This window comes from Sturnus vulgaris, chromosome 13 (genome assembly GCF_052056855.1).
Source record: "Sturnus vulgaris isolate bStuVul1 chromosome 13, bStuVul1.hap1, whole genome shotgun sequence".
In the NCBI taxonomy this organism is placed as follows: domain Eukaryota; kingdom Metazoa; phylum Chordata; class Aves; order Passeriformes; family Sturnidae; genus Sturnus; species Sturnus vulgaris.
The window spans coordinates 1,892,660-1,918,208 of record NC_142255.1 but is presented as its reverse complement, the minus strand read 5'-3'; the positions used below and the strand labels follow the sequence as shown (position 1 = coordinate 1,918,208).

Here is a 25,549-nt window from a genome sequence, read left to right as displayed (position 1 = left end):
TTTTTAAACTTGAAAGATCTCAGTCTTCAGACCTCAGCATTTAACATGATGAATTTGTCTGGAAGTACGATCTCCACTGCAGGAGAATGAAACAGATTTTATTTGAAGGAAAAATGTGGTTTCTGAGGGTAAAACCCACAGAGTCGATGTAGGACTTTGCAGCACTATTTTAAGGAGGTAAACTTGGGGTTTCAATCCAGTGTTATTCTGGTTAGGTAACTGTGCTAGTGCTTTCTGTGGCACTGAGGTTTTTCCTGCCCCAGAGTCACTGCTGCCGCACTGAAATCCATTTATTATACAGATAAAAGAGTGATCTTTGTCTGGAGATAACATAGTGTCATTTTAGCTTGAAACCATTGAAATTTGTCTTTGTTTCTGATGTGTTATGAGCATCTCATTAGCAAGCCCATGAATCCTTCAGTTTGCTCTCAAAACCAACTATCTGAGCTCTCATCTCTGCCAGAGCAGAGATTTCCTCCTTTCTCTTATTTTTGAAAGCTGTGTTGGTGCCAAGGCAGTTATAGGTCAATTGAGTTATTGTTGGTTCTAATTGGCACTCTAACAAGCTATTAAATCAATTTACCTACAGATGAATGTCACTCAAAAAGCAAGGTGCCAGCTCCTTTTGAGAACTTCAAAAAGCCCATTTCCACTGCTGAGTGTGAGGGAAAGGTCAGGCTGCCGGGAAGTGGCTACTTGAGATTTGCCCCCGAAATGTCTGTGCCACGAGCTCTGTGGCTGAACACAGGCCGGGCTGTGAGGAGGGATAAGACCATTCCCACAACTCGAGGCCAGGAGGAAGAATTAAGAGCTCTGACAGATCTTTTGTATCCATTGCTGGGTGTGTAACGAAGCACAGGCTCATTTCCATGTGGAAGGATCCAGGTGCTGTGCTCCTCCTTTCCCAGCTGTGTGTCCCACATGCTTTGCTGTGGCTGTGCATGCAGGTGCAGTGTTCACAACCATCCTTCAAGCCAGGCAGCCCCCAGCTGGTGACATCATTGCCTTTCGAATGTCTGGAGATTCACGAGATTTCCTCACTTCCCTTGAAGAAAAGTCAGAGTCATTATGGTGAGCAGGGTTGATTTAAGTTCCATTCTGAAGCGTTTGGGTGACCTCTGCTCCCAGCAGCACTGCAGAGCTCATCCCCACGGAGCTGAGCACTCCTTGGCTGTAAACCTGTCACTGCTGAGCCTGCAGGGCAGCACAAGGGCTCTTCCTGAGCAGCACTGCACGTTGAGAATGCAAGCTGCTGTCCGGGACAGCAGTGAGGAGCGCCCAGGTGCCCTCGAGTTGGGTTTGGTGAGGTGCAGGGCAGAGCAGGATGCAGCTTGGCTCCATGCAGCTCTGCAGTGCTGACAGCACCAACCCTGGGTCTGTCAGCAGACACAGCACTCAGGACTCCAGAGACACAGCAGAGGGAGCAGATGTGTCCTGAGCCAGCAAGGTGCTCTTAGAGCCACCTTTTCCTGCCGTTTTTCCATGCTGAATGCTTTGCTAGCTGGGAAGTCCCTTTCTGAACTGGAATTATTCATTGCATGCAGTATCAAATGTGGTCACACCTGGTGTTAGCAGCGGGCTGGAGGAAAACCAGGCTCTTATCTCCTGAGGACATGCTGCAGGCAGCAGGGGAAGACAGTGCCGTGAGAGCAAAGCAGATGAGCATCCAAGGGGGAATTCCAAGGTCAGCTTGAGGGCCCACCACTTGAGCGTTCCAGGGGCACAGCAGCTTCCCCAGCCATGAACGCCAGCTAATCTCGTTTGTGGTGGCTCGTCCAAATGTGCTAATTAAGGATTTAACTCGCAGCCTCTTTGGATGGAGAGGTTGTCTGTGGTGTGCATGCATTGTTCCAGAGCTCAGAGGCAGGAGAGGAGCTGCAGGAGCTCTAAGTCCTTGTTTTTCCTTGTCACAGCCGTGCTCAGGGTGCTTGTGAGTGCCGGGCAGTCAGGAGCTGTGCAGGGAGGAACTGCTCGGCTCCAGTGGGACTGGGAGCACAGGAACTCTGCTGGCAGTCGCTTCTCCTGCTCCAGGTCAGAACCTGGGCGCTGGTACAGTGTGACCCTCATCCCGCCTGAGCACGGGGAGGGCATGGAAAAGCCTGGAAAAAACCGCGGGGAGACGCATTGGATGTGCTGGGTGTGGGAAAACGAGGTCTGGCAGTTATCAGCGCTTGGGAGGAGATAACAGCCGCATTCCAGAGACTGGGGGACTCCACTCCACAAATCCTTTCCTCGCCAGTGCTGCCAGGGCAAGGGGCTCACTCAGCTCAGCACTGACATCTCTCAGCAGGGCAGCTGTGCCTCTCGGGGACACTGGGGGCGGGGGGGCTGTGCCCAGGTGCACGGAGCCAGCAGGGACAGTGCCCGCCTCACTCCTGCCACGTCCTGGACCAGCTCTCCCGACAGCCCAGGAGATAAGAGAAGAGATAATGGTGCCTGGCTCCGTGCAGCTTTTTTAACAATACAAACCCACTTTCATTAAGCACAAATTCTTGATGCTTGACCTTTCCCCCTTCACTTCAAAGTACTAATGCATGCACAAGTTACACTTCTATTAATAACAAGAAGAATATATTTTTCCATCCCTATTTTCCTGTGAATTGTGGGGAGGGCAGGAGGAGGGACCAGTCTAGACTGCAGATGATGGTCTGTTCTCCTTGATGCCCATACAAAGCACTCGTATCGTGCTCATTTAGCTGTGGATGCACTTGGAATGACAAGCAGTGCCTAGCAGACAGAAGGACAAGTTGGAAGGGATGTCAGGCATACAGGTTGGACCTCTGAGCCATCCTGAGCTGAATTCTCCGTGCCTCGATGTCTCTAGCTTTAAAAAAAGGGGTTATGGTGCTGCCAGGGGCCATGGAAGATGCCGGGGGACTCTCTAATATTTTAATTTAGCAGCAGATGTCAGAGGAGGTACCAGCAAGGGTGGGGTTGGTCTCTACCGGGAAGTTTCATAAGGGATTCTCTGGGATTCTCCTTTTCTGTGTAGTGCTGTGGGTTTGGTCTCACCTATTGTCCATCTTTTATTAGGACCCCAAAACGCAGTGGATCCATGTACTGATAGGAGATTTCTGAGTCATTGGTTCCTTTGTCTTGATAAGGGAGGAGGTTGCAAATGCTCTGCAGTTCCATGTATGGTGCTCTATTGTCTGGCACATTTAGAACTAGGCTGGGAAAAGACAGGAAAAAAAGCCTGCATGGAGAGGCTGGCAAGATGGATTTTACCTTTTATGTCTATAAATTAGAATTGTGAGATGCTCTAAGAAGAAAATGTTCCATCTTTCTCTCACCGGTCATGTGTGCTACCCTTTTCTTTGGCAATATGTGACTCTTGACTTCAGTAAACACTCCCAAATGCCAGGTCTGGCACAGGAGCTGCAAGGTGTCTGTCCCTGCTGTGGTGTGGCAGCTCTGGAAAACATCCCTTAGGCTGGGTGGCTTTGGATCTTCTGGATGATGTGTTGTGACCCTCGGCTTTTAGTCCAAACACGAGGGTGCTCCGTGCCAGCCTTGGTCAGGGCAATTCCCTGTGTGTGCTGTGGCTGGAACATCCAGGCCTCTCCCACAGCTGGGAATGGAACAAAAGCCTGGCTCACAGATGTGCTTCAGTCCAACTCCAGATGTGTCCATGGCTGCTGGCTGGACCCTGAGTGCTTCTGGACAGTTTTTGGGGCTCGGTTTGTGAAACCACAGGGAAAGTTGCACTATTGGGGTCTCCCCTCCTTTATTCCCATTGTGATGGGCTCCTCTGCTGTGTCTGCAGCACAGGCACTCCTCCCCCATCCCCTCCTGTCAATCCCACTGGCTTCTCTTGCCTGCAGATCCCGGTGGGAAGTTGGGCCCAAGCCTTCCAAACCAAGGCAACCCCTTTGGCAGCACGAGCAGGAATTTGGGCTAACAGTGGCAGCTGTGGGCATGGCCTAGGACTCCTGCTTTCCAACAGGGGATCTGGAAGCCTCATTTGCAAGTAAATTCACACAGCCAAATCTGCACTGCAGACAAAAAAAGATTTGCCTTGACATCATCTGCCCTGCTCTGGCTCTCTGCAGTCAGTCAGGAGAGCAGAGCACAGCTCCAGCCTCTCCAGCTCAGCAGAATTAAGGCTAAGCTTCATCATGAGCTCATGCAAGCTGTTCCCACCCCAAATAATTGGCTGCTGCATGCTTTGTGTCTGTCTAGCCATCGCTGCATGTGGGTGGGTGTGTTGTGTGTGTGTGTGGATGAGTCTGCTGTGGAAATTAATGCATAACATCGGGGGTGCAGCTGATAATAAAGTGCCTTAGGAATACTGGGGCTGAGCTGAGCCCCTCAGACACCTGCACACAGATCCCTCTGCCTGCTACCACAGCATGGGCATTCCCACTTCCAGACCACCACCACCTCTTTTTTGCTCCTCCTCCCACCCTAAACTCCCTCAGAAGTGTTTCCAGCCCTGTGTTTCCCACAGCTGAGATGTAAGAGCAGGACAAAAAGCAGAGTAATTTCTCCAAAGCTCAGTCCCCCCCTCTTTGCAGGTAAAGAGGAAATGTCAGAGGTGCTGGTGTGTCCGTGGGGATGGGAGACAATGTGATCCATGAGCATGGCTGTGGAGACACTGCTGGATGAAATCAGGAACGAAATCCCTCTGGGACTTGGCAACTGTTGTGGGATATCGCTCTCACAGGGCTGAGATGTTCTCAACCACTTCCTCCAGTGCAATCATCACACACACTCTCTCAGGAGAGGCAGGCCAGCAGCATTTCTGCCCAGTCTCCCAGATAAGAGGAGCAGAGACAGGCTGTGAAAGAGCTCAACGAGGTGCCATCAATTAGGTCCTCACATTTCCTGAGCCTGGCCCATGAGTCCTTCCCATTCTCTCAGCCTGGCCCAAAGCTTCCAGCCTTGCTTTCTCTCCACACTCTCATGCCCAAGATTTTTCTGGGGAATGGGCACCTCTTTGAAGTTAGGACAGGTCAGTGGAAATTTTTGGGTAGCCCAAACTGGGATCCTAGGATCTGCAGCCCAGTTAGGGAAAAAGAATAGGGTTGGCTATTCCTCTAGTGGTGTGGTTCAGAGAGGAGCATGGCTTTCCTACAGCTGGGCACAGGAGGAGGGTGGAGAATTCTTCACAAGCTCTTGGAAAATTTCCTTTTCCTAGGCAAAGTATGGCCTTGGCTGGCTCAGGGAGAGGAAGGGAGGGTGTTCCAATAAAGGAGTTTTGTAGTAATATAAACTACCCAGATCATAAAACCCCCTGGCTTGGGCAGAGCAGCCCAAAGTGACCTTTGCAGGCAGGCAGGTGACACTTTGAGTAAAGGCAGTGCAGCTCAGATGCTCCAGCTTTGCTCAGGCCCTGCCCTGGAGCTGCAGTGGTTCTGCTGCATTTCCCTCAGCTCAGCCTGGCTGCAGAGGGACAGATCATTCCTGCACACACCGGGGTTCTTGTGGATGCAGGAGGGTTGATCATCATTCCTGTGAAATGAGCTTCATTATAGACACATGGAGCCAAATTCCCCGGGTGAGAATGGCCCTGGGAATGAGTTTCCCTCCTTGGAGGCAGCTCAGGCCTGTACAGGAACCCCAAATTACATCCAGGCCCTGTGCTGGCACTGGGTGGGACCTGCTGGTTCTGCACTGCTGTCCCTGATCCCAGATTCCACTCCCAGCTTGGTGTTTGTGCAGTGGCTCTTCAAGGCAGGATTCAGGCAGCCTGGGGCTCCCTTGCTACAGTGGAAGTGGTTTAGAGCCCTGAATTTTCTGCTCTTTGCTCACAAAAGAGCTATTTCTGATTCAAGGATGCTGTTCCTGAAGGAGATCCCTAATTTGCTATCTGAATATCTGATGAGCTAATCTGGGTTTGGATGCACTTGAGAGCAGAGCTGATCTGCTCCCTGCTTTCCCTGGCCTCCAGTCAAAGACCCTCTGCTGTTCCCCACTGCAGTCACTGCAGTGACTCCAGAGCTTTCCCCAGGTGCCCTCACCACTGACCCATCTTCCTCCTCCTCTCCCTGTGCTCTCCCAGTGCCAGGGCTCCCATCTGGGCTGAGCCACAGCACAGACTTTTCTCCTGGCATGAAAATACAAGAGCAAAACCCTGGCTCCTGCCTTACTCTGAGCTTAAGCAGAAGGACTGGATGAACTGAAAGGAAGCAAACCATAGAAATCTTGTCATTGTGATGGAAGTACACGAGATCCCAGCACATCCCTGCTGAAATCAAAGGCTGAGCCAGTGCCTGCTGCAGTGGCCTTGAAATTGGGTCCTGTGTGTGCAGAAGGAAAAACTACAAGGATGTTTTGTGTTTTGGGGAAGAGGGCCCTTTGAGAGTGTGTTCTTCTTGGAAAAGCTGGAATTCATTGAGACACTGCTGCCATCCTACATTCCCAAAACAGGGCAGGGAACAGACTTGCCTCTAGGCACCACAACCAAAGGATAAGACTTGTCTTTTCTTTTAAGGCACAAAACTTAAAAGCCTGGAATAGTCTTCTGTGGCTGTGACTCTCAGATCCCAGAACATGTTTGGGTTCTTTTAGGGTTTCCTTTTCTGCACTCAGGACCAGAAGTAGATTTTTCTAGGCTGGTGGAGAGGGCAAAGTGCCCATCTCACAGTTCCATGTGGTTCTGCGGGCTCAGGCATGAACAGAGCCTGTGCTGAGTTCCTGCCTTGAAGTATGGATTTAAAATTGAAAATACACCCTTCCACCTCATTTAGTGGCATCTGTGCCTTCAGTGGCCAGAGCAGGGTTTGGCTGTCACTGCCCTGGAGCAGGCTCCTGTCCTGCTGTCCCTGTGGCAACCATTCACTGTGTCAGCATGTCTCACATCTTAAAGGCAGTGGCAATTCTGTGTCCCAAACTCTTTACAGAGGTTGTTCTTTCCCATTGCCCTTGCAGCTTGTCTGAGCCTGATGCCAAAGTGGAAATACAAGGGGGGGTGTTGTTATTTATTGGGTTTTCATGACTCTCATATCTGCTCTGCCCCAGCTGTGTGTAGGAACAGCTTTGTCATATTCATGTGAAACAGCAGGGAGATATATTCCCAGCTTATGGCTGGAATAGGAATATAAAGAAAAACGCCTTTATTTCCTCTCAGACTGAACCTGAGTGGTGCAGACATCACAAGGAGCTCCTCAGTGACAGCCCTGTCCTGCCTGTCCCCTGCAGTGTCCCTTTCCCAGCCTGTCCCTGTGGCAGGCTGGAGCATCCTCCTTCTGTATTGATGGAAAATGCATCAAGCTGAATATATTTCTGAAACAACTTGTTTCTGGCAGGTTATTCATTCTAAAAATATATTTATTTCTAATTGCTGAGCAGAATGCTTAATGAATTCTTCCTTCCCAAGAACAATTAATCAAAGAAATGATTTAGGGCTGGCACTTTCTCCCCCAGGGCTCAATGGCTTTGTTCCATTGACTTAAATAGAGCAGGGCAGGTCCAGCCCATAGTGGAAAAGATTTATCTGGCCATTTTTCATGGTGCCCATCACTGTTTGTCTGCCTGTCCCTGGCACTCTGTGTGTTGGAGGAGCAGCACTGCACAGCAGAGCCCCAGCAAGTTTACAGAGCCCCCCTGATCCTAGTGGGGATTTGGGATGCTCAGCCTGCTCTGAAGATTTCTTGATGGGAACAAATGGCTGCAGAGGACTCCGGGGGTCACAGACCCTGCAACTTTTGATAAAGGAGAATTCCCTGGGAATTCCCACCACACAAGGCAGAAAATTTGCTGCATGTCCTGGAAAGAGCAGCAGAGGTGCAGCAGCATCCCAGGTGTGGGCAAAGGGCAGGCTGTGCTGAGTGGAAGTGCTGGATGCCCACACGTGCTCCCATGGCCTTTCCAGCAGTGTCACACAGGCAGGTGAAAAGCCCAATTTCCCCCTGCCACTCTGACAGGAGGGGAAAGGCCTTAAATGTCCTGAATGTGGCCACTGAATTCTTTATGTTGCATCTAATTGTGATTCAGAGCATGCCCTGTGGGCAGCAGTGTGACACTGTCCTTTCTGGGGACAATATATTTCACTTGTGCACTGTCTGAGTGGACATTCTGCTGTCTCAGGGTGTGCACCAAGTCCTGCTCCTTTTCCCCCACTCTCCTGCTGCCCCTCAGTTCCTGCTGGGATTCCTCACTCAGTCAGCCCAGCACAGGAACATTTGGAGGGACACTAACACTGGAAGGGGCTTTTGTGAAAAATGAGATTTATTTTTTAATTTTTTTTGGTAGATTTTAAAAGGTTTCATAAGAGACAATAAGAAACAAATAATAAAGCAAAAGGTTATAATGGCTGGGTGCTTGGCATTTAGCCAAGAGCACATTTGTTTTGGAGACACTTTTCAAATTTATTAGTTTGTTGTGTATTTATAGACTTATTAAGTATTTTTAAACTTTTTTATAAGTTATTTTTCATATTTTAGGAATTGTTTTACATGGCTAATTTTTGAGTTTCTTTTTTAGAGTATGTGTCGGTTTTGATTGTGGTTTTAATTTTTTTTTATTAGTTTTAATTTGGGCTGTGGTTTTTAATTTTTACAGATGGTTTGTGTTGGTAGTTGGCATATTAGTAGCAGGTGTTTTTATTGGGTGTTATTTAATTAAGTAAGTAGTTTACTTATTACGAAGATACTTTATTAATCTATGTTATTCTTAAAAGAAAACTATACCTTAAAAACCATTTTAACACCACACACACAGTATTTACTTTAATATTTGCAAAAAGCCAATACCATAATACGTATTTATAACATATTGGAGGATCTGAAGCTCAGAGCTGAGTGCCCTTTGGAATTAAATGTCAGAATTCCTGCTCTCCCCTCTCTGTTCTGTGGAGGGAGTGAGGCCCTCTGCAATATCTGCCCCTCTGTGCCTCAGTTTCCCCAGCTGGCAGATGCTGGTTGGGAGACTCAGCCACCTGCCCTAAAAATCTTTGAGGTCAAAAGGGATCCAGTCTCAGGGGAGCCCCTCAGTGTTTCAGTACAGGCAGTAATTAATTCAGCAGCCATTCCAGGGGGAGGGATAGTGGATTCATGTGGATGCCTTAGGTAAGCACAGCCTCAGTACAGTATGTTTCTTCTGAGACTGAAAATAATCAGAAGCAATTGGACTTTTTTTTTTTTTTTTTTTCCTTAACTGCTGCATTTTTAGAAGGTGATTCATCTCTTGTCTGGGGTCTGGGCTACCTGAATAGCCCCAAGATCCCAGCAGCATTAGTCTTTTTGAGGATTCATTGTGCTCCATTGCAGCCTGAATAACTCATTACAAACAAGAGTCTGATGTGAGCAGCAGGAGAGCTGGGCAGGAGGAGCAGTTTGTGCTTTGGAAGCTGAAGTACACACAGGCAGTGGCTTTTCAGGTGCCTGACTCCCTCCACCCCACTCCTGCCCCGTGGAAAGAGGCTGTGGCATCACTGGCTGTGAGCCTTGTGTGGAACAGTGGTGCCAGCACGGGAATCTCCCACCAGGGCTGTTATAAACCAGTGAGGATTCCAAGAAAGTCATGGGAAGGTTCAAAACACAACCCAGTGTGTGCTCCAGCCATCCCAATCCCTGCTCCTCAAACATTGCTCCTTTGGCACTGCCTTCAAGGCTTGAGCCATATTCACTGGCTGCAGAAAATCCACACCGAAAATCTGGCCATCCCTGTTGGCCAGAGCGTGTTTGACCCCACAGGAAAGGAAGGGATTTGACCAGGAGTGACCCCTCTCCTCCTGGAGTTCTTCACCTGTGCTGTGTAACCCTCAGGCCTGTGGTGAGCTGTCCTTGCCAGCAGTGACAGCCACGTGCAGCCAACGCCTCCTGTCACTCTGGCTTTCCCCATCCTTGCTGAACATGTGCTTTAGGAAGTTTGGAGCCTTTAGAGAGAGGCAGCTTTGAATATGATCATTCCAGCAGACCATTGGAAAACCCCAAACTGCTTTCTGTCACCTTTTTCTGGCAGCTTTGAGCATTCTCATGCTGCCATTACCCAAGTCTGACTTTTCTCCCTGCCCATCTGGGCTCACACAGCAGGAATGTGTGCACAGTGCTGAGCTCTGGCAGATGCTCAGACATAAATCCTGAGAAGTGTGGAAGCTGGAGAGAGACTGAGAGGGCACGTGTGCCTGGGAGCAGAGGTGGAGTAAATCATGCAGCTCAACAGCAGCTTCAGGTTTGATCCATCCTCGGGCACAGGGACCACTCCCGGTGCTTTTTGAGCTTTCCTTGTGGTACTGCCTGGAAAGGCTGAGCTGGAACAGAGACTACATAGAGCAAAAGGGATAAAATAGGAATTTATTGAAAGGATTCACCTTGGCCAGTGCAAGAGCCCGGCTGGGGCTACACCCAAATCAAATCCCAGATGGATCCTGGTCACGAGTTTTACACTTTTATAAGTTTTGGTTCATCTGCACATTGGGGTCAATGATCCACCCACAGCCCCAGGCTATGAAGTCTCAGCCCCCTGCCTTGCCCCCTTTCCCTCACCGTTGTTTCTGCTTTTTGGGTACCAATTGTCCTTGATTCTATGGTTAGAAAGGAATTGTTTTGTCCGACTCCCCTGTGAAGAGAACTAACACCTAATATAAAGTTTCAGAATTACACACTAAGCAACAGAGATTCTGAAAATTATAAAAGCTAAACGCCAAGGCATCAGTGGAGTGGCTGATGTGAGTGGCCCAGTGCTGAGCTGGGCACACACAGAGATGTTGTACCTGGGGCAGTTACCTGTGGGGAGGGTTGTCCTGGTGCTGCATGATTCAAAGGCTATGGCAGGTATCCCAAACCTGGGCTCTGGGGTCTCTAGGAGAGCCTGGATGTTGGAATGATCACAGAATCTCAGAATGGATTGGCTTGGAAAGGGCCTTAAAGCCCATCCCATCCCATTCCACCCCCTGCCATCATCCCAGGCTGCTCTAACCCTGTCCAGCCTGGCCTTGGGCACTGCCAGGGATCCAGGGGCAGCCACAGCTGCTCTGGGCACCCTGTGCCAGGGCCTCCTCACCCTCACCTTCCCAATATCCCATCTATCCCTGCCCTCTGGCAGTGGGAAGCCGTTAAGGGACCCCACTTTCCTTTTGGGGGGCCCTGGAGCTGTGAGTCCCACCCTCAGGAGCTGGGGCACAGCAATGCCCAGGAGGAACATTTTTAGTATCTTGGGTGGTGGGAAGTCTTGTTCTCAGCTCCAGATGACTTAGCAGGGTTTGTCACTTCCTTGGGGACAGCTGCAGAGTATGAGGGCATAAATGTGTCAGTGCAAGGCAAACCAACAGTTCACAGAAATCACTGCAGTGTCCCCTCCACACCCCCCACTCCCCAAACTGTGATTCTTACCTAGTTGTGTGACTCATGTCATTTCTCTGCCTTATTTTGGTGTTTAATTTTAGTAAATTTGGCTTCCTAGTGGTGAGAGTGACATCCTCAGCTCACATAAACCCATATCATGTCAAGACAGACACGTCAACACAAAATAGTTTAGAACTCAGCCTGTCATCCCTGTGACTTCCCAAGGAGATGAGCGTGGAAGGTCCCTGGTGTTGGTGTTGTGTGTCCTGTGCCTCTCTTGGAGCAGTTCTGAGCTAAGAGACAGCCCCAGAACCCCCTGCCCTGGGTGAGCCCCAGCGTGGGCAGCAGGGCAGGGAGGGATTCTGCCCCACCTCAGGTGAGACCCCACCTGCAGAGCTCCACCAACACAGCAAGGACCTGGAGCTGCTGGAGAGAGCCCAGAGGAGGCTCCAGGATGAGCAGAGGGATGGAGCAGCTCTGCTGGGAGGAAAGGCTGGCACAGCTGGGATTGTTCACCTGCAGAGGAGAAGCTTTGGGGTGAGCTCAGGGTGGCCTTGCAGGGCCTAAGGAGATGACAGGAGAGATGGAGAGAGACTTTGGGCAAGGGCCTGGAGGGACAGGACACAGGGAATGGCTCCCACTGCCAGAGGACAGGGATAGATGGGATATTGGGAAGGAATTCCTGGCTGTGAGGGTGGTGAGGCCCTGGCACAGGGTGCCCAGAGCAGCTGTGGCTGCCCCTGGATCCCTGGCAGTGCCCAAAGCCAGTTTGAAGGACCTGGGATGATGGCAGGTGTCCCTGCCTGGGCAGGGCGTGGCACTGGGTGGGCTTTAAGGACCCTTCAACCCAAATCATTCTGTGATTATATGATAGCTATGATACATATCTATCTTATATATAATGCATGAGATATATATCTACAGCATCTACAGAAAATCATTTTCCTTCCTATCCCTGTGTACAAACCAAGCCCCTTCCCCAGTCCAGGCAGCTCAGAGCTCCGTGGTGCAGATCCTCCCTGCCTGCCTGCCGAGCACTGGGGGGTGACTCATGGATGGTGGATGTGGGCCAGGGCCTGAACTTCATCATGTCACAACTTATGCATGTCTTTAGGCTTTAATCCTTCACATTCCACAACATGTTCCTGATGGCTTGGAGGCTGCAGCCCTTATTGATCCATCCCTCCTCTACAACAGCAACATATGGCACGTTTCCATGGCAATAGGTCCCCCTGAAGGGGCTTCCTTCCCTCCCTCACTTTATTGGTCTTTTTCATTATTAAATCATCAGAGATAAATGCACACAGGAGAAGGGTCAATGTCTGGATCAATGGGCAGCAAACAAAGAGGAACTCTTCCATATTCATACAAGCAGGAGATTTCAGGAGATCAAACAATGTGGAATTGCCAGGCCCTGAGGATGGCAGCTCATGCATAATGTATTCTGGGAACTCTGCAATCAATACACATCCAGCACGGGAGACCCCTGGGATTCAGCTGCAGGTGGGCAGGGAGAGGGGAATCCACAAATGTTTCTGAGTGCAGTAGGGTGGGGCATGAAGAGAGGTTCACTCTGCTTTGTGCTATCCATGCAGCTTTGGCTCAACGCTGCAAACAGAACGTGCTGCTGAATTCTCTACCCATGGAGGTTGTGGGGTGGGAGGTTCCTTCTGGTGGGGTTTGGTGAGCCAGCCACAGAGTGAAACCTGCCTTGTGCAATGGTGTGGGTGAGGAGGGAACCTTCCCTCAGCAGGAACCCCAAAATGGTCTGAGCTTCCGTGGGGACAGGAGTCCTCCAGACACGGGGCTGATGGTGGCTGCACTGCCCTGCTTCCCTTCCCAAGGAATCCTGTAAAGCTGCCAGTGAATCTGCACCATTCCATCCTCACATGGTGTCTCCAGCCCCTGCTGCAGTGAATTCACACTGCAGGACAATTTATATCCGTGCTGTGAGAACAATAAATTGTCTGGGTTCAGTGTGTAAATGCTGCTCCTTTGGGCCTTCAGACAGAGAGGGGATAAGCCTTCCTAGGAGCTGTACCATAAAAATTTCACTGCTTCTGCAGCTCGTTGCAGGGGAATTCTCCATGAGATATTAATAGCTGTGTCCAAGCAAGTGAGAAAATATTAATAATGCTGCTTTAGTGGGAAATGGGATGTGTGCTCTATTGGCCTCCATGCTCCAAATTTAGAGCCGGAACAAACCGAGTCTCTTGTGGCTATCTCTGGTTCTGTGAGAGAAATGAAATCTTGTTTATTTTTACCTTTCTGGGAAGATTGGGTTCTAAGTATAGATTTAAGATAAGCTTTAATTTGTTAGGCTGGTATCTGCAGGCAGCAGGAGCTGAGCACAGTGGGCATTGACTCCATGGGGCCAAGTCCAGTGGGACTTTCCTGAGCCTTGTGCCATGGGTATGGTTCAACGTGACTGGGAATGAAAGTGCAGGAGCATCTTGGTTCTGGGTGGTCCAGTTTGTCTGCAGAGCCAGGACAGGGAGCAATTCATCCAGTTGAACATAAATCCCTAGGATATGCTTATCCAGGTCCTGTGGAGCCCCTTGCAGGGTTAGGTCAGGGTTAGGACCTCACAGTTTGGATGGACCCTCATTATCCCAGGACAGATACAAGGCAGGCAGCAGCACTCCACCCTCCAGGAGCCTTTCTGCAAACGTGGTTTGCTCAATCCTTGAAACCGAGCTTGGGATGTGAGTTCCCTCACCCTTGGAGGGTCCATCTCACAGCTGGAATGCTGCTGTCCTGGCCATGGCATCTCAATCCTCACTCCCACCTGACTGGAAGTGAACAGGGCACTGTTTTGAGCAGGGGTGGCAGCATCCCTTCCACTGGTTTTTCTCACATGCTTGAACACCACTTCATGTGGGTGTGGCTCATGAGTGGCTCACTTGAGCACAAAGATAAAGCGAAGTGCGGGGTTTCCTGAGGCACAAAAGCAGCAAACACAACCAAGATGTTCCAGTAAAGTCGCAGAAGGTCAGGACTTTCTGTCTTGGCTGATTCATAAAGCCTCTTTCAAGCCGAGATGGAGGCCAGGGAAGATTCTGTGTCTCGGTGACTGCAGTTTCTGTGAAGGACAGTCACCAGCAGCTTCTGGGGGCTCCTCTGGCAGCTCCCCTGGCCAGTGCTGAGTGTCCCACATGTGCCTTGTTCTCCCTCCCTGCAGAGCCCACACAAGGGGAAGGTGTTGCCATCTCTCCTGAGGGAATACTTGATGAAAAAGGCACTGATCACTGAGCTGTTCCCTCATTCGGGCAAACCCAGTGCTTGGTGGATTGCCTTTGACATCAGCTCTGCTTTCCTGGTCCTCAGTTCTTCCGAATTCTCCAGAAAAATTCATTGTCACGTGGATCACTAGAATGGCTTGGGTTGGAAGGGACCCTAAACTCCAGTTAAATCAGTTCCACCCCCTGCTGGCAGGAACACTTTCCACTGTCCCAGGGTGCTCCAAGCCCCATCCAGCCTGGCCTTGGGCACTGCCAGGGATCCAGGGGCAGCCACAGCTGCTCTGGGCACCCTGTGCCAGGGCCTCACCAGCCTCACAGCCAGGAATTCCTTCCCAATATCCCATCTAACCCTGTCCTCTGGCAGTGGGAAGCCATTCCCTGTGTCCTGTCCCTCCATCCCTTGTCCCCAGTCCCTCTCCAGCTCTCCTGGAGCCCCTTTAGGCCCTGGCAGGGGCTCTGAGGTTTCCCTGGATCCTTCTCTTCTCCAGGTGAGCACCCCCAGCTCTCCCAGCCTGGCTCCAGAGCAGAGGGGCTCCAGCCCTTGGAGCAGCTCTGTGACCTCCTCTGGGCTCTCTCCAGCAGCTCCACATCCTCCCTGTGCTGTTCCCCAGCTCTGCAGGTGGGGTCTCACCTGAGGGGGCAGAGGGGCAGAATCCCCCCTGCCCTGCTGCCCACGCTGGGGCTCAGCCCGGGGGAATTCAGGGCTGGGTCATTTCCAGCTCTCAGCCCCCGGCACCCCCAGGTCCCTTTTTCCCAGGGCTGCTCTCAGTCTGTTCATCCCCAGCCTGGATTGATCCCAAGGCAGCACCAGCACCTGGCCTTAGGGGGTTTCCTGAGGCTCTGCAGCCTGCCCAGGTCTCCTGGATGTCACCCAGGTCTCCATCTCTCCAGGAAGCCTGGCAGCACTGGGTGCAGAGCAGAGAGGCAGCAGCTCAGCTCCCTCAGAGTGATAGAGTGCCCTGTGTTTTGTGAGTTAAAGAAAGGGCAGCATTCACAATGTACCCGCTTATAATTGCTTAAATCCATCAGTGCCTCAAACGTGGTGTTTGCAAATTGTCAGCTATTACTGCTGGAATAAAAATACCTCTAAGTAATGTGTATATTTATATTTTTACAGTAGAAAAGAGAAGAAATTTCCCTTTTGCTGCTACTGATCAAATTATAGATTATAACATGGCTGGAAACCTCTCCCGAGTCTAGACAACCACATTTGCTGGGTGGTACTTCTACCTCTGAATAAGTTTCTTTAATCTTGAGTATCTCATAGTCTATCTGTAATATATCTGTAATACAGGATGATAATACCTTCCTAATTATATCTGCTGGGATTTAATTAATGTTTGGACATTACTTTGAAAAATGTAGGGTGTTGATTATTGTTTAATAATGTAGTGTTAGATTTAAAAATTAATGATAGAGAAGCAATGAAAATACTTCCTTGCTTGGACTGCAAATGCCATCTCCAAGTATTACATAAGCAATAGCTTCCTTAATTTTCCACTTACCAAAATCCATGTAATTATATTTTAAGGTAATAATATGAGCATATGTTCTAAACTTGAAACATGGTTTGGAATTGGGCACTGCTCGGAGGAGATTAGGTGAGCAATTATGTAGATTGAAGATAATCTAAGGCAAAGGCTAAGTGCAGACCTTGGAGAATATCTTGCCTCGGGTAAAACTGCCAGCTGAATTGGATGGGAATTCTGTCAGGGACAGCACAGGAGCTTTAAGGAATCCAGATGCAAAGTGCTGCAGGCCCACACCTCGTTTGTGCAGGGATCTGTCCCCATCACTCACCTGCTTGTGTCAGCATTCCAGCCCTTCACTCACAGGCCTTGTGCACTGAATTCTGTGGGGAATCCTGTCCCATCCCACTGACCCCGGAGCCAGCTGAGCCCTGTGGTGACCCAGGGAAGGAGCGTTCCCTGCCAGCCCCTGCTGTCACCAGAGGGGTGCTGGAGCATCCCTGCGGGAGGTGCTGTGGCTGCAGCCCTTTCCCATCCTGCTGCCTCCCCACTCTTGGGTTTCCACGCCTGGCACTGCCCTGGGCTTGGTGCCCCCGAATCCAGGAGCACCCAGGAGCCAGCGGGGCTGCAGGAGATGCAGGCATCCAGCAGATGGAGGCATCCAGGAGATGGAGGCATCCAGGAGATGAGGGCATCCAGCAGATGGAGGCATCCAGCAGATGGAGGCATCCAGGAGATGAGGGCATCCAGGAGATGGAGGCATCCAGGAGATGGAGGCATCCAGGAGATGGAGGCATTCAGGAGATGAGGGCATCCAGGAGATGAGGGCATCCAGGAGATGGAGGCATTCAGGAGATGAGGGCATCCAGCAGATGGAGGCATCCAGGAGATGGAGGCATCCAGGAGATGGAGGCATTCAGGAGATGGAGGCATCCAGGAGATGGAGGCATCCAGGAGATGGAGGCATTCAGGAGATGCAGACATCCAGGAGATGCAGGCATTCAGGAGATGGAGGCATTCAGGAGATGCAGACATCCAGGAGATGCAGGCATTCAGGAGATGGAGGCATTCAGGAGATGCAGGCGTCCAGGGAATTCCAGAGGAGCTGGGAGCCAGCAGGCTCTCCCGTGCTGTCAGAAAGCATGGCTAATTAGCAGTGCTCCCAGGGGCTTTAGTCAGGATGGCAGAGTATTTGCATAGATCGGTCAGAAGGAATTAAAACTGTTTGTCTTTGCCTTTAGCTGGGTCCTTTCCCATTACACAGCACTCAGAATATTTTTGTAATTCATTTGATTCTTTTTCTGGTGAGTATTCATGGCAAAGAGTTTCCAAGTTCACAGGTCTTTGAGTAAACTCCCTATAAATAAATGAATTCTTCCCACAAGGGAATTGCTGGACTAGGAGCTGGTTAAATGTCCTTTAGTGTGTTTAGGGGCAGTGAATCCCCGTGTTCCTCCTGTTACCTCTGGGGCAGAGCAAAGTCTGTAACTCTCCAGTAGAAACAGCCTGCTCCTATCTGGGAGAAGTAATGCTTCCAGAGGCAGGGAAGGATCTCCTCCTGCTTTTTCTCTTGCTCTCTCTGTATTCAGCTATCTCTGTGAATGGCTGTTTCTGCAATAAACTTTGCTCCCACGGTGGCTCCAGCCACCCTGAGCTCTGCTAATGCTCTTTCCAGAAGGTGATCTCTGTTTCCAGCCCCACAGCACTCCTGGGAATTGCAGCACGACCTCTTTCCTGCCAGGCCACCTGGTGCAGTGTGTGCAGTCCAGAGCCAGGAAAGGCAGCTGCCACTCCGGACAGGAGCACAGGTTTCCATCAGCTCTGAAGGAAATGAGGAGCAGCTCCCGCTCACCAGGCAGGGGATGGAGATTCCGTGTGGGACTCAGTAGGTGGCACTCTGTTTCTGGAGTCAGCACCGAGCCTTGGGACAGCAGCTGGGTTTGGCTTTTGGGCTTGGTCTGAACAAGCTGTGCTCAGTAAAGAGCTGTTCTTGGGGGCTGGCCACGGGGTGGGAGCTCAGTTCCACTGCTGGGGAGAATCTCTCGGCTCCTGGCACTGCCAGGCAGGTGTATTGTTATTTGTGTTTCACTTTGAGGCAGTGCCTCACTTCAGCCCAGAGCTGGCTGCCCTTCAGCAGGAGCTGAAAAATCCAAAAAGCTTTGTTAATTTAGAGGCGAGGCCGCTTAAGTCCATTTTCTCCGGACTGTGCAAGAACTACAGAGCCAGAACAGAAGTTCAGAAGCCACAAATGCACAGGGTTTCAGTGCTGTTGTGACCCAGTGATGCTGCTGAGTCTCTCATCTCTGGGGTTCACTGCTTCCTCTCCAATTCCTCGCTTCCTGAGCTCATGCTCTAGAATTTCCCACACTTGCCCCATGGAATGGTCTTGAAGAAGGAAATTTCATTTAATTGTAAAAAATGACGTCCAAAAGCAATATTCCTGGCCTGCTGTCTCAGTGCACTCTAGGCAGAGCAGAAAGATGTCCAGCATTCCAAACCCACAAACCAATACCTACAGAATGTACAGGCTGTCACATCAGCTGGGTGACACAGCAGTGCTTAAGGGAGCACATATTCCTGAAGTGTCTGTGCCACAATAATTCTCAGATACATTCTGTTTAAATAATATATTGGGAATGAAGAGATCCGAGGTAGTGGTGCATGTTAAAATGTAATTTTCAGATCCAAGGAGTGTGCAGAGAGTAGGATGGAGTATAAAAACCAAGGGTGTTTGAACAAGACATCTGGTTTATATAGTGCTGCCTGTTCCCTGTGCTCTGAGCTGTTCAGTTGCACTGAGTCAACTGTAATAAAACAATACATTCATATTTATTAATTTTTTATGTACGCTTTTGGAAACAGAAAAAGAAGTGAGAAGAAGGCAGGATATTAGAGGGAGCCATCCCAGAGATGCTCTCTCTTAGGCTGTTTTGCAAGCTCTGTGAATGGCTTCAGATCTGGTTAGACTCAAAAATCAGATTCAGGTCCTAACCCTTGCTTAGCCTCAGCCTTGGGTGGACAAATCCCACGCTCTTCACTTTGCCATGTGTTTTCTCTGTGTGCAAGGCAGGGATAATAACTCTGCCTCTCCTGGGTGCAGCGGAGCCAATTTCATCACTGTCAGCTCCCTGGAATCCCTGGGTGAAAGGAACAACAGAAATCCAGAAAACATGGGTTATTAATAGCTGGTGCTTGCCCTTACATACATCACATGCACCGTTAGTCATTGTGGCCAGTAATTTACAGGGAGGGAAAAGATGTTCCTGGGAGCAAATGCAAAATGACACTTGGATGGTATCAGACCTCTGAGGTGCTGTGGGCCTGCAGAGTCTAATTAAGTCTAAATGCACTGATGCCACCCTGAGCAGATCCTGCTTCCTATGCGGGTGAAATGAAAATGTGCAGGAGCTCTGCAAGTCTTAACAGGGGAATTTTAACTCCCAGACAGTGATGGAAAGGTAGGTGTTGGAGTTGGCCAAATTGTCAGTGTGCTCCAGCTTTTTCTGCTTCCTTTATAGAGCCCCAAGGTTGTCTCCTCTGTGACACCTTTATTAGAGGGAGCACTGGATACAGAAGTTCCCTTCTGTGGTTTTTAGTGCTGGCTTTAAAGGTCAGAGCTGAGGGGCCGTGACAATAATGTGGAGTCAGCAGTGCAGCCCTGAGGAGAGCTGTGCTGCGAGGAACACGTGGCAGTGGGGTTGGCTCTCCTGGCCACACTGCACACCCTGCTTCTGCAGGGACAGCAGGGAGGAGCTGGAGCAGCTCAGGGCTGGAAGTCAGGATGCAGGACAGCTGACCACCCTGCACAGGGAGAGGCCGGGCCAGCAGGGAGTGCTGCAATCAGGGGAAAGCATTTCACTGGCCTTGTGTGTGTGCAAAACATCTTCCTGGAGCTGGGAGCCATCCTGCCACTGCTGGCTGTGTCCCCACTTACACCAAGTGTAGAAATCACCACCCAGCCTAAAAAAGAGGCACAAAAATTGCAAAGATCTCAGAAGAAAGGCACTTACCTTCCCAGCACTGCAAACCTGGCCATGCCAGGCTCATGCCATTAATTTGAAACTTGGGAAAACTCATTTTCTTTGTGCCTATCTCCTTGTGTATTCCCTAAGGCAAATGAAAGATGGCTGGGAGGTTATTTATTTTCGGTAATAATGCACACAGTGCTTCCAGACTTCCTGCTATTGTGCGATTATCCTGATTAATTGCCTGGGAAAGCTGCAGCATCATCTCAGGCCCTTATTAAGGAAACTCACAACACGGGTTTATATTAATGCATATTGCTGGGTGCCACAGCCTTGCTCTTGGAGGCAGATGGACAAATCCCACTGCTGAGTGCTGCCAGCACCCCTGTGCCTGCAGACTGAGGGGAGGACTCCTGGCACCTTCCCTCACGGCACCTTGAGAGCAGGGAAGAGAGAGCTGAGGTCTTTTTTAGAAAGCTCGTTAGTGAATAATTTTGCTTATTCTAAAATCAGTTCCCATCAGCCTCTGCTGACTGATTGTGAGAATTGCTGGGGTGCTGCTGGCTGCTGACCCTGTCTGTACCTGGGCAAGGGCTGGAATCTTAAAGATGCTTTTAGGTGCTTTAAAATGTTCTGACGAGGGAGAGAGGCTCTAGACAGAGAAGGCTTTTAAGGCACATTCTGCCCTTTTGGTTTCTCTGCTGAGAGTTTAACAAACCACGTAGTTGACTTGCTTTGGAAATCCTGATCTGCAGCAGCTCAGTCTGGTCCAGGTTCCAGCCAGACAGCCACTAACCAAGGTAGAGCTTGAGGGCCTTTAAAGCAAGTCCAGGTCTCCTGAAACATTTCAGGGATTTTGGCTATAAAGGGTTAGACAGAGGAGCAGCATGTGCATGTCCTTCAGCAGCCCAACACTTCCCTCTGATAAATCAGTGTCAATCCAGGGCCACACTGATGCTCTCACTGCTGTAGAGGTGATTTGCTCATTTCCTGTGACAAAGTGGTGATTATTGTATTAATAACTGACAATATTAGAGTAGCTGACTCAGTGTGCACAATGTGGGGCTGGTGGAATCTTGGCAATGTGAGCCCACAGTGCATCAGCATCTGTGTGTGACACTGAGGCTCCTCAGCAAGCTCTGACACTGGGAAGGGTTCTAGTCCTCATTCTAGGGGAGTTGTGACCACATTGGCTGATTGTGTACATGTGGAAAATCTTTTCAAAAATCCCAAACAAATAAATTAGTGGTTCTATTCAGACTGTTTGTGTCTTCAGAACAAAACTGAGTGTTAGGTAAGGTCCACTGGATAACACTGAGCTGCCACTGGAGTGAAGATAAGCTTCCTGGACACTGTGCTTCATGGAACAGTTAAATGTTGGTGTTGCTGTCCTTAGAAATGGAATAGGTATTTCCAGGCACGTGACTCCAAGCTTTATTGATTGTTTCTGTACAACACAGGAGCCTGTAGAGTGTGGGCAAAACTCCTGGAGTCCAGGCTCGGCAGGAATCGGAACTGAAGGCTGGAGATGAGAGCACAGGCTCCAGTTCCATCCTGATCCCAAAGCTGTCAGTGCTGGCTGCTTCCAAAGAAGGATCAGACAGCAGGAGCAAAGGCTGATGGTTTAACCCGGAATGGCTTTATTGACACACAGGCTCTGAGGCCTCCCAAATCCTGTTCTCTCCTTACCCAGCACTCCCTATAGTAACCACTGGCTTTTCAGTCTCTCCCCAGGCAGCTCCCAGGTCCCAGGAAAGTGTTCAAGTGGGCATGCCCAGCCCCGGCTCAGCTCCTCTGTGAGCCCTCGAAGGCAGAGCAGGAGTGTTCCTGTGATATTAATTAGTCAATTAGCAGCTTGTGCAGCGTGCGTGCTCGGGCAGCAGCAGAGCCCAGGGGATGACTGACAGCAGAGATGGATGAGTTCATCAGTGCAGCTGACCCAGGCTCCCCGACCTCCTGCTCTGGCGCTGATCTCACATGTCTCTGTCTTGCTGTCCAGGTTTTACTGGGATCTGACCATGCTGCTGCTGATGGTAGGGAACCTGATCATCATCCCCGTGGGCATCACTTTCTTCAAGGATGAAAACACCACGCCGTGGATTGTCTTCAACGTGGTTTCGGACACGTTCTTCCTCATCGACCTTGTCCTCAACTTCCGGACAGGCATCGTGGTGGAGGACAACACCGAGATCATCCTGGACCCGCAGAGGATCAAGATGAAGTACCTGAAGAGCTGGTTTGTGGTGGATTTTATCTCCTCCATCCCCGTGGACTACATCTTCCTGATCGTGGAGACGCGCATCGACTCCGAGGTGTACAAGACGGCGCGGGCGCTGCGCATCGTGCGCTTCACCAAGATCCTGAGCCTGCTGCGCCTGCTGCGCCTCTCCCGCCTCATCCGCTACATCCACCAGTGGGAGGAGGTGAGACCGGCCCGGGCTCTGCCTGACAGCTCTGCTCTCCCACAAGAGCTTTCCTTGAATGCCCTTTCTCCCTCCCGCCCCTTGTGTGGGAGCAGGGAATTCATTCTGCAGGTTGCTGGGACGGTGCTGTGGGCTCCGGGATTGGGCATGCACATGATCCTTGGAGATGCTGCGAGGGCTGGCAGGAGGTGGGGCCCTTGCAGGGATTGTGGAGCTGGTGCACAGAGCAATCAGCCAGACAGAGAGGGCTTGCCCTCTCCGAGCCCCCAAAGGTCCAGGAACAGCTCCGAGGAAAGGGCTGGAAACAGCTGATTTGCAGAACCTGTGGCATCTGTTTGCCATCTGCTGCTTCTCTGTGCTTATCTCTTGAATAAAGAGATAAGCATGGGCATGTGTTAGAGCCCTCTCGCTTTCTATATTCTCTGACACTATGCTAAGGGAAAAAGGAAGGAGAAGCAATCTGCAGACAAAGGTCTGGTGAAAAGCAGGATCCCCACAAGCCCGGGACCCTGTGCTGCTCCCAGGGGGAATCCCAGGATGCAGGGTGAGTTGACAGGAATAATGTGGGTGAAGCCACAACCTTGCTAGTAGCTTGAAAATCAGTTCTATTTTTCCTGTCTCTGTGCTTTCCAAAGCAGAGAGAAAGCTCCCTGCATCTCTCCCCACATGTCAGGAGCGTATTTTCAGGACAAGGAAAGCTGGTCAGGGCAATTTCGTCTTCATCCCCATAGTTTGTGTTGTGCTTTGGAGCAGAGCCTGCTGCAGAGCATGATCTAATGCAGAACCGTGCTCCTGGGAATGTGAAGGGGAAGCAGCCATGCAAGTCATGGCTCGATTGCAGCGAGCTGTCACAACACTAATTCATGATAGAGCTGAGCCCTTCCCTCCTCCAAGCAGCCCACACTCACAGGGAGAGCACTGGGGCATGATTCACAAATCCCAGGCTTCATCCTTGTGGTGTTATCGTTTGTGAGGGCTTCACCTAGAGCGGAGCAGAGCCTTGTTGAGGTCGGGGATGACACTGAACAAGGTGCTGGACAGGTGCTGGGCAGAGGCAGCCACAGCCCTCAGAATTCACTGCTGTGTTCATTCACTTCATGGTGCAGGCAGGAGTGCACAGAGAGGTGGAGATGAAAGCAGGAGTGTCCTTCTGGGGTGACTCAGTGAGTCAGGGACTGAGCAGAGCACTGAAATCTCTCCAGGTGTGTTGGCCTGTGGCTGCTTTGCTTCCCTTTCCTCTAATCCGGGTGGCTCAGCAAGGTGAGGTGGTGGCTCAGGCTCTTCACCCAGATTCACAGGCACCCACAGCAGTGCACAGCTCCCTGCTTGTGTCCCTCTGCTCTTTGACTTCCTTCCACAAGGTGCTTGAAGAGGAATGAAGGCTGTTTGCTGTTGATTGTACTGAATTTTAAAAATGATGAGACGGAAGCAGCTCCGCATTTTTCCCTCTCTCACTTCTCGTCATTTGACCGAGCAGCCACTCCCAGTTTGTGTCTCATAATGGGATTCCTGGGATGCTGTCCTGGGCCCTGGGTGCTGGCTCTGGGGGCACAGGCTCCCCAGGATGAGGCAGTGCTGCCAGGGCAGGGCAGGGATGGTGCTGGTTGCAGTTTGAGACTGCAATGCAGACTCTGCTGTGCACTGCAGAGCCCAAACAGCAAACACCACTGGCTGTGTCAAACAGGGCCTGGCCCAAGCTGCAGTTCCTGAAGAGAGTTTGGCACTGGGAGCTTCTCCACCTTCCACACCGGGGAGGGAGGCAGGGGAAGGGGTGATCCCCTGTCATTGGTGCAGTGGCTGCCACAAAGCAGCAGGGAGACAGGGAAGGGGAGTGCTGCTTCATCCGTGCGTGGGAGTTGTGCTCCCTGCAGCCACACTGGCAGCTCTCTTCCTCTGAAGTGCCTACAGATGATCCCTGTCTGAAAGGCCACATTCATCTTTCCTCCCTGCACCCATCTGTGCTGCTCTGGGCGTGCCAGGACAGAGCAGAGCTGGACCAGACTTACTCTGGGTGTGCAAGAGGTTGCTGTGCACAGCTGAAGGAGCAGGAGGACTTGGGAGAGGGGGGTGCTGCAGGTCTCATCTCTGTGGTCCCCCCCCCGTCCCACTCCATGCCTCATCAGCTGGCAGTGTCTCTTTAGCTCTTTGCTTAATGACCAGATCAGCTGAAATGTGAGCAGGGTGCACTGGGCCTGTGGAGAGGAGTGTGTGCACTAGGGGTGTGTGTAGGGCAGTTAGCCAAGGTGCCTGGACACAGAGGGATCACAGAGGGGGCATCACTGTGCCATTGTGTGTAGGCAGAGCAGCAGAGCATCCCCTCACTGCACAGAGCTGGGGCAGCCCCTTCCATGGAGGCAGGGCTCCAGCACTCACAGTGCCCTCCTCACCAGGGCACAATAAGGGGGCACTTCCTCAGCTGCCAGCAGCCTCTGCCTTCGTTCCCCTGCAATTGTCCATGCTCTGCATGAATTTATCAGCGAGGCTGCAGTGAGCAGGCAGCAGCCTTCTCGAGGGCTGCAGTGCTGTAAAGCAGCCAGGCACTCGTTAGTTCCACATCAGCACTGCTCAGGAGTCTGTGGGCTCCGGAGCCGGGGCTGTGAGTGCCTGCACTGGCGTGGCTCTGAGCAGCCTCTGCCATCCTCCCACATCCCACAGAGGTGCTCTGGGGATACAGCTGGGCAAGCAACCTGAAGAGAAAAGGAAGGCAAAAGGCAAGAAAAACAATCTAATGCACTCATGTTCACTGGAGTACGAAGATAAGCTTAATTCCAAATGTAGCAGTTTCATTTGCATGATGCATTTTGCATGAGTGGTCCCACGAATGAATTTACCAGGAGGGCAGAATATAAATAGAGTCTTTTTGAAGTGTCTGCCGTGTCTCCCCTGCAGTTGGGAGCTTGATTGCAATGTAGGCAGCTGCACTCACACTGGCTGGGGCCTGGCTTGCCTCAAATCCATATCTCTAGCCCAGTGTCTGGGAGTTCCCCAGGCAGGAGCACAGGTCCAGGAGGGTCAGAGCAAACAGGGCTGCTCCAGCCAGGCCTTGTTCTCCCCCAGAGAAACTCTGGTTATCTCAGCCTTTGATCTGCTCCAGCAGCTCTTCAGGATACCCAGCTTGGTCAGTGGTTCCTGGGCCATGCAGCACAGTGTCCCAGGATCAGTTGTCCCATTGTCCCATTGTCCCACTGCCCCACTGTCCCGGGGTTAGGGAGTTTGGCCTCC

General features: G+C 51.0%; 1 protein-coding gene across 1 annotated transcript in view; it reads left to right on the top strand.

Moving 5' to 3' along the window:
- HCN4 (hyperpolarization activated cyclic nucleotide gated potassium channel 4) overlaps window positions 1–25,549 on the top strand; it is a 91,846-nt gene that overhangs the window by 8,114 nt on the left and 58,183 nt on the right. Inside the window, exon 2 of the mRNA XM_088172300.1 lies at window positions 21,904–22,327. Coding sequence (XP_088028426.1) covers window positions 21,904–22,327 — 424 coding nt within the window. The remainder of the gene's footprint in view (window positions 1–21,903; window positions 22,328–25,549) is intronic.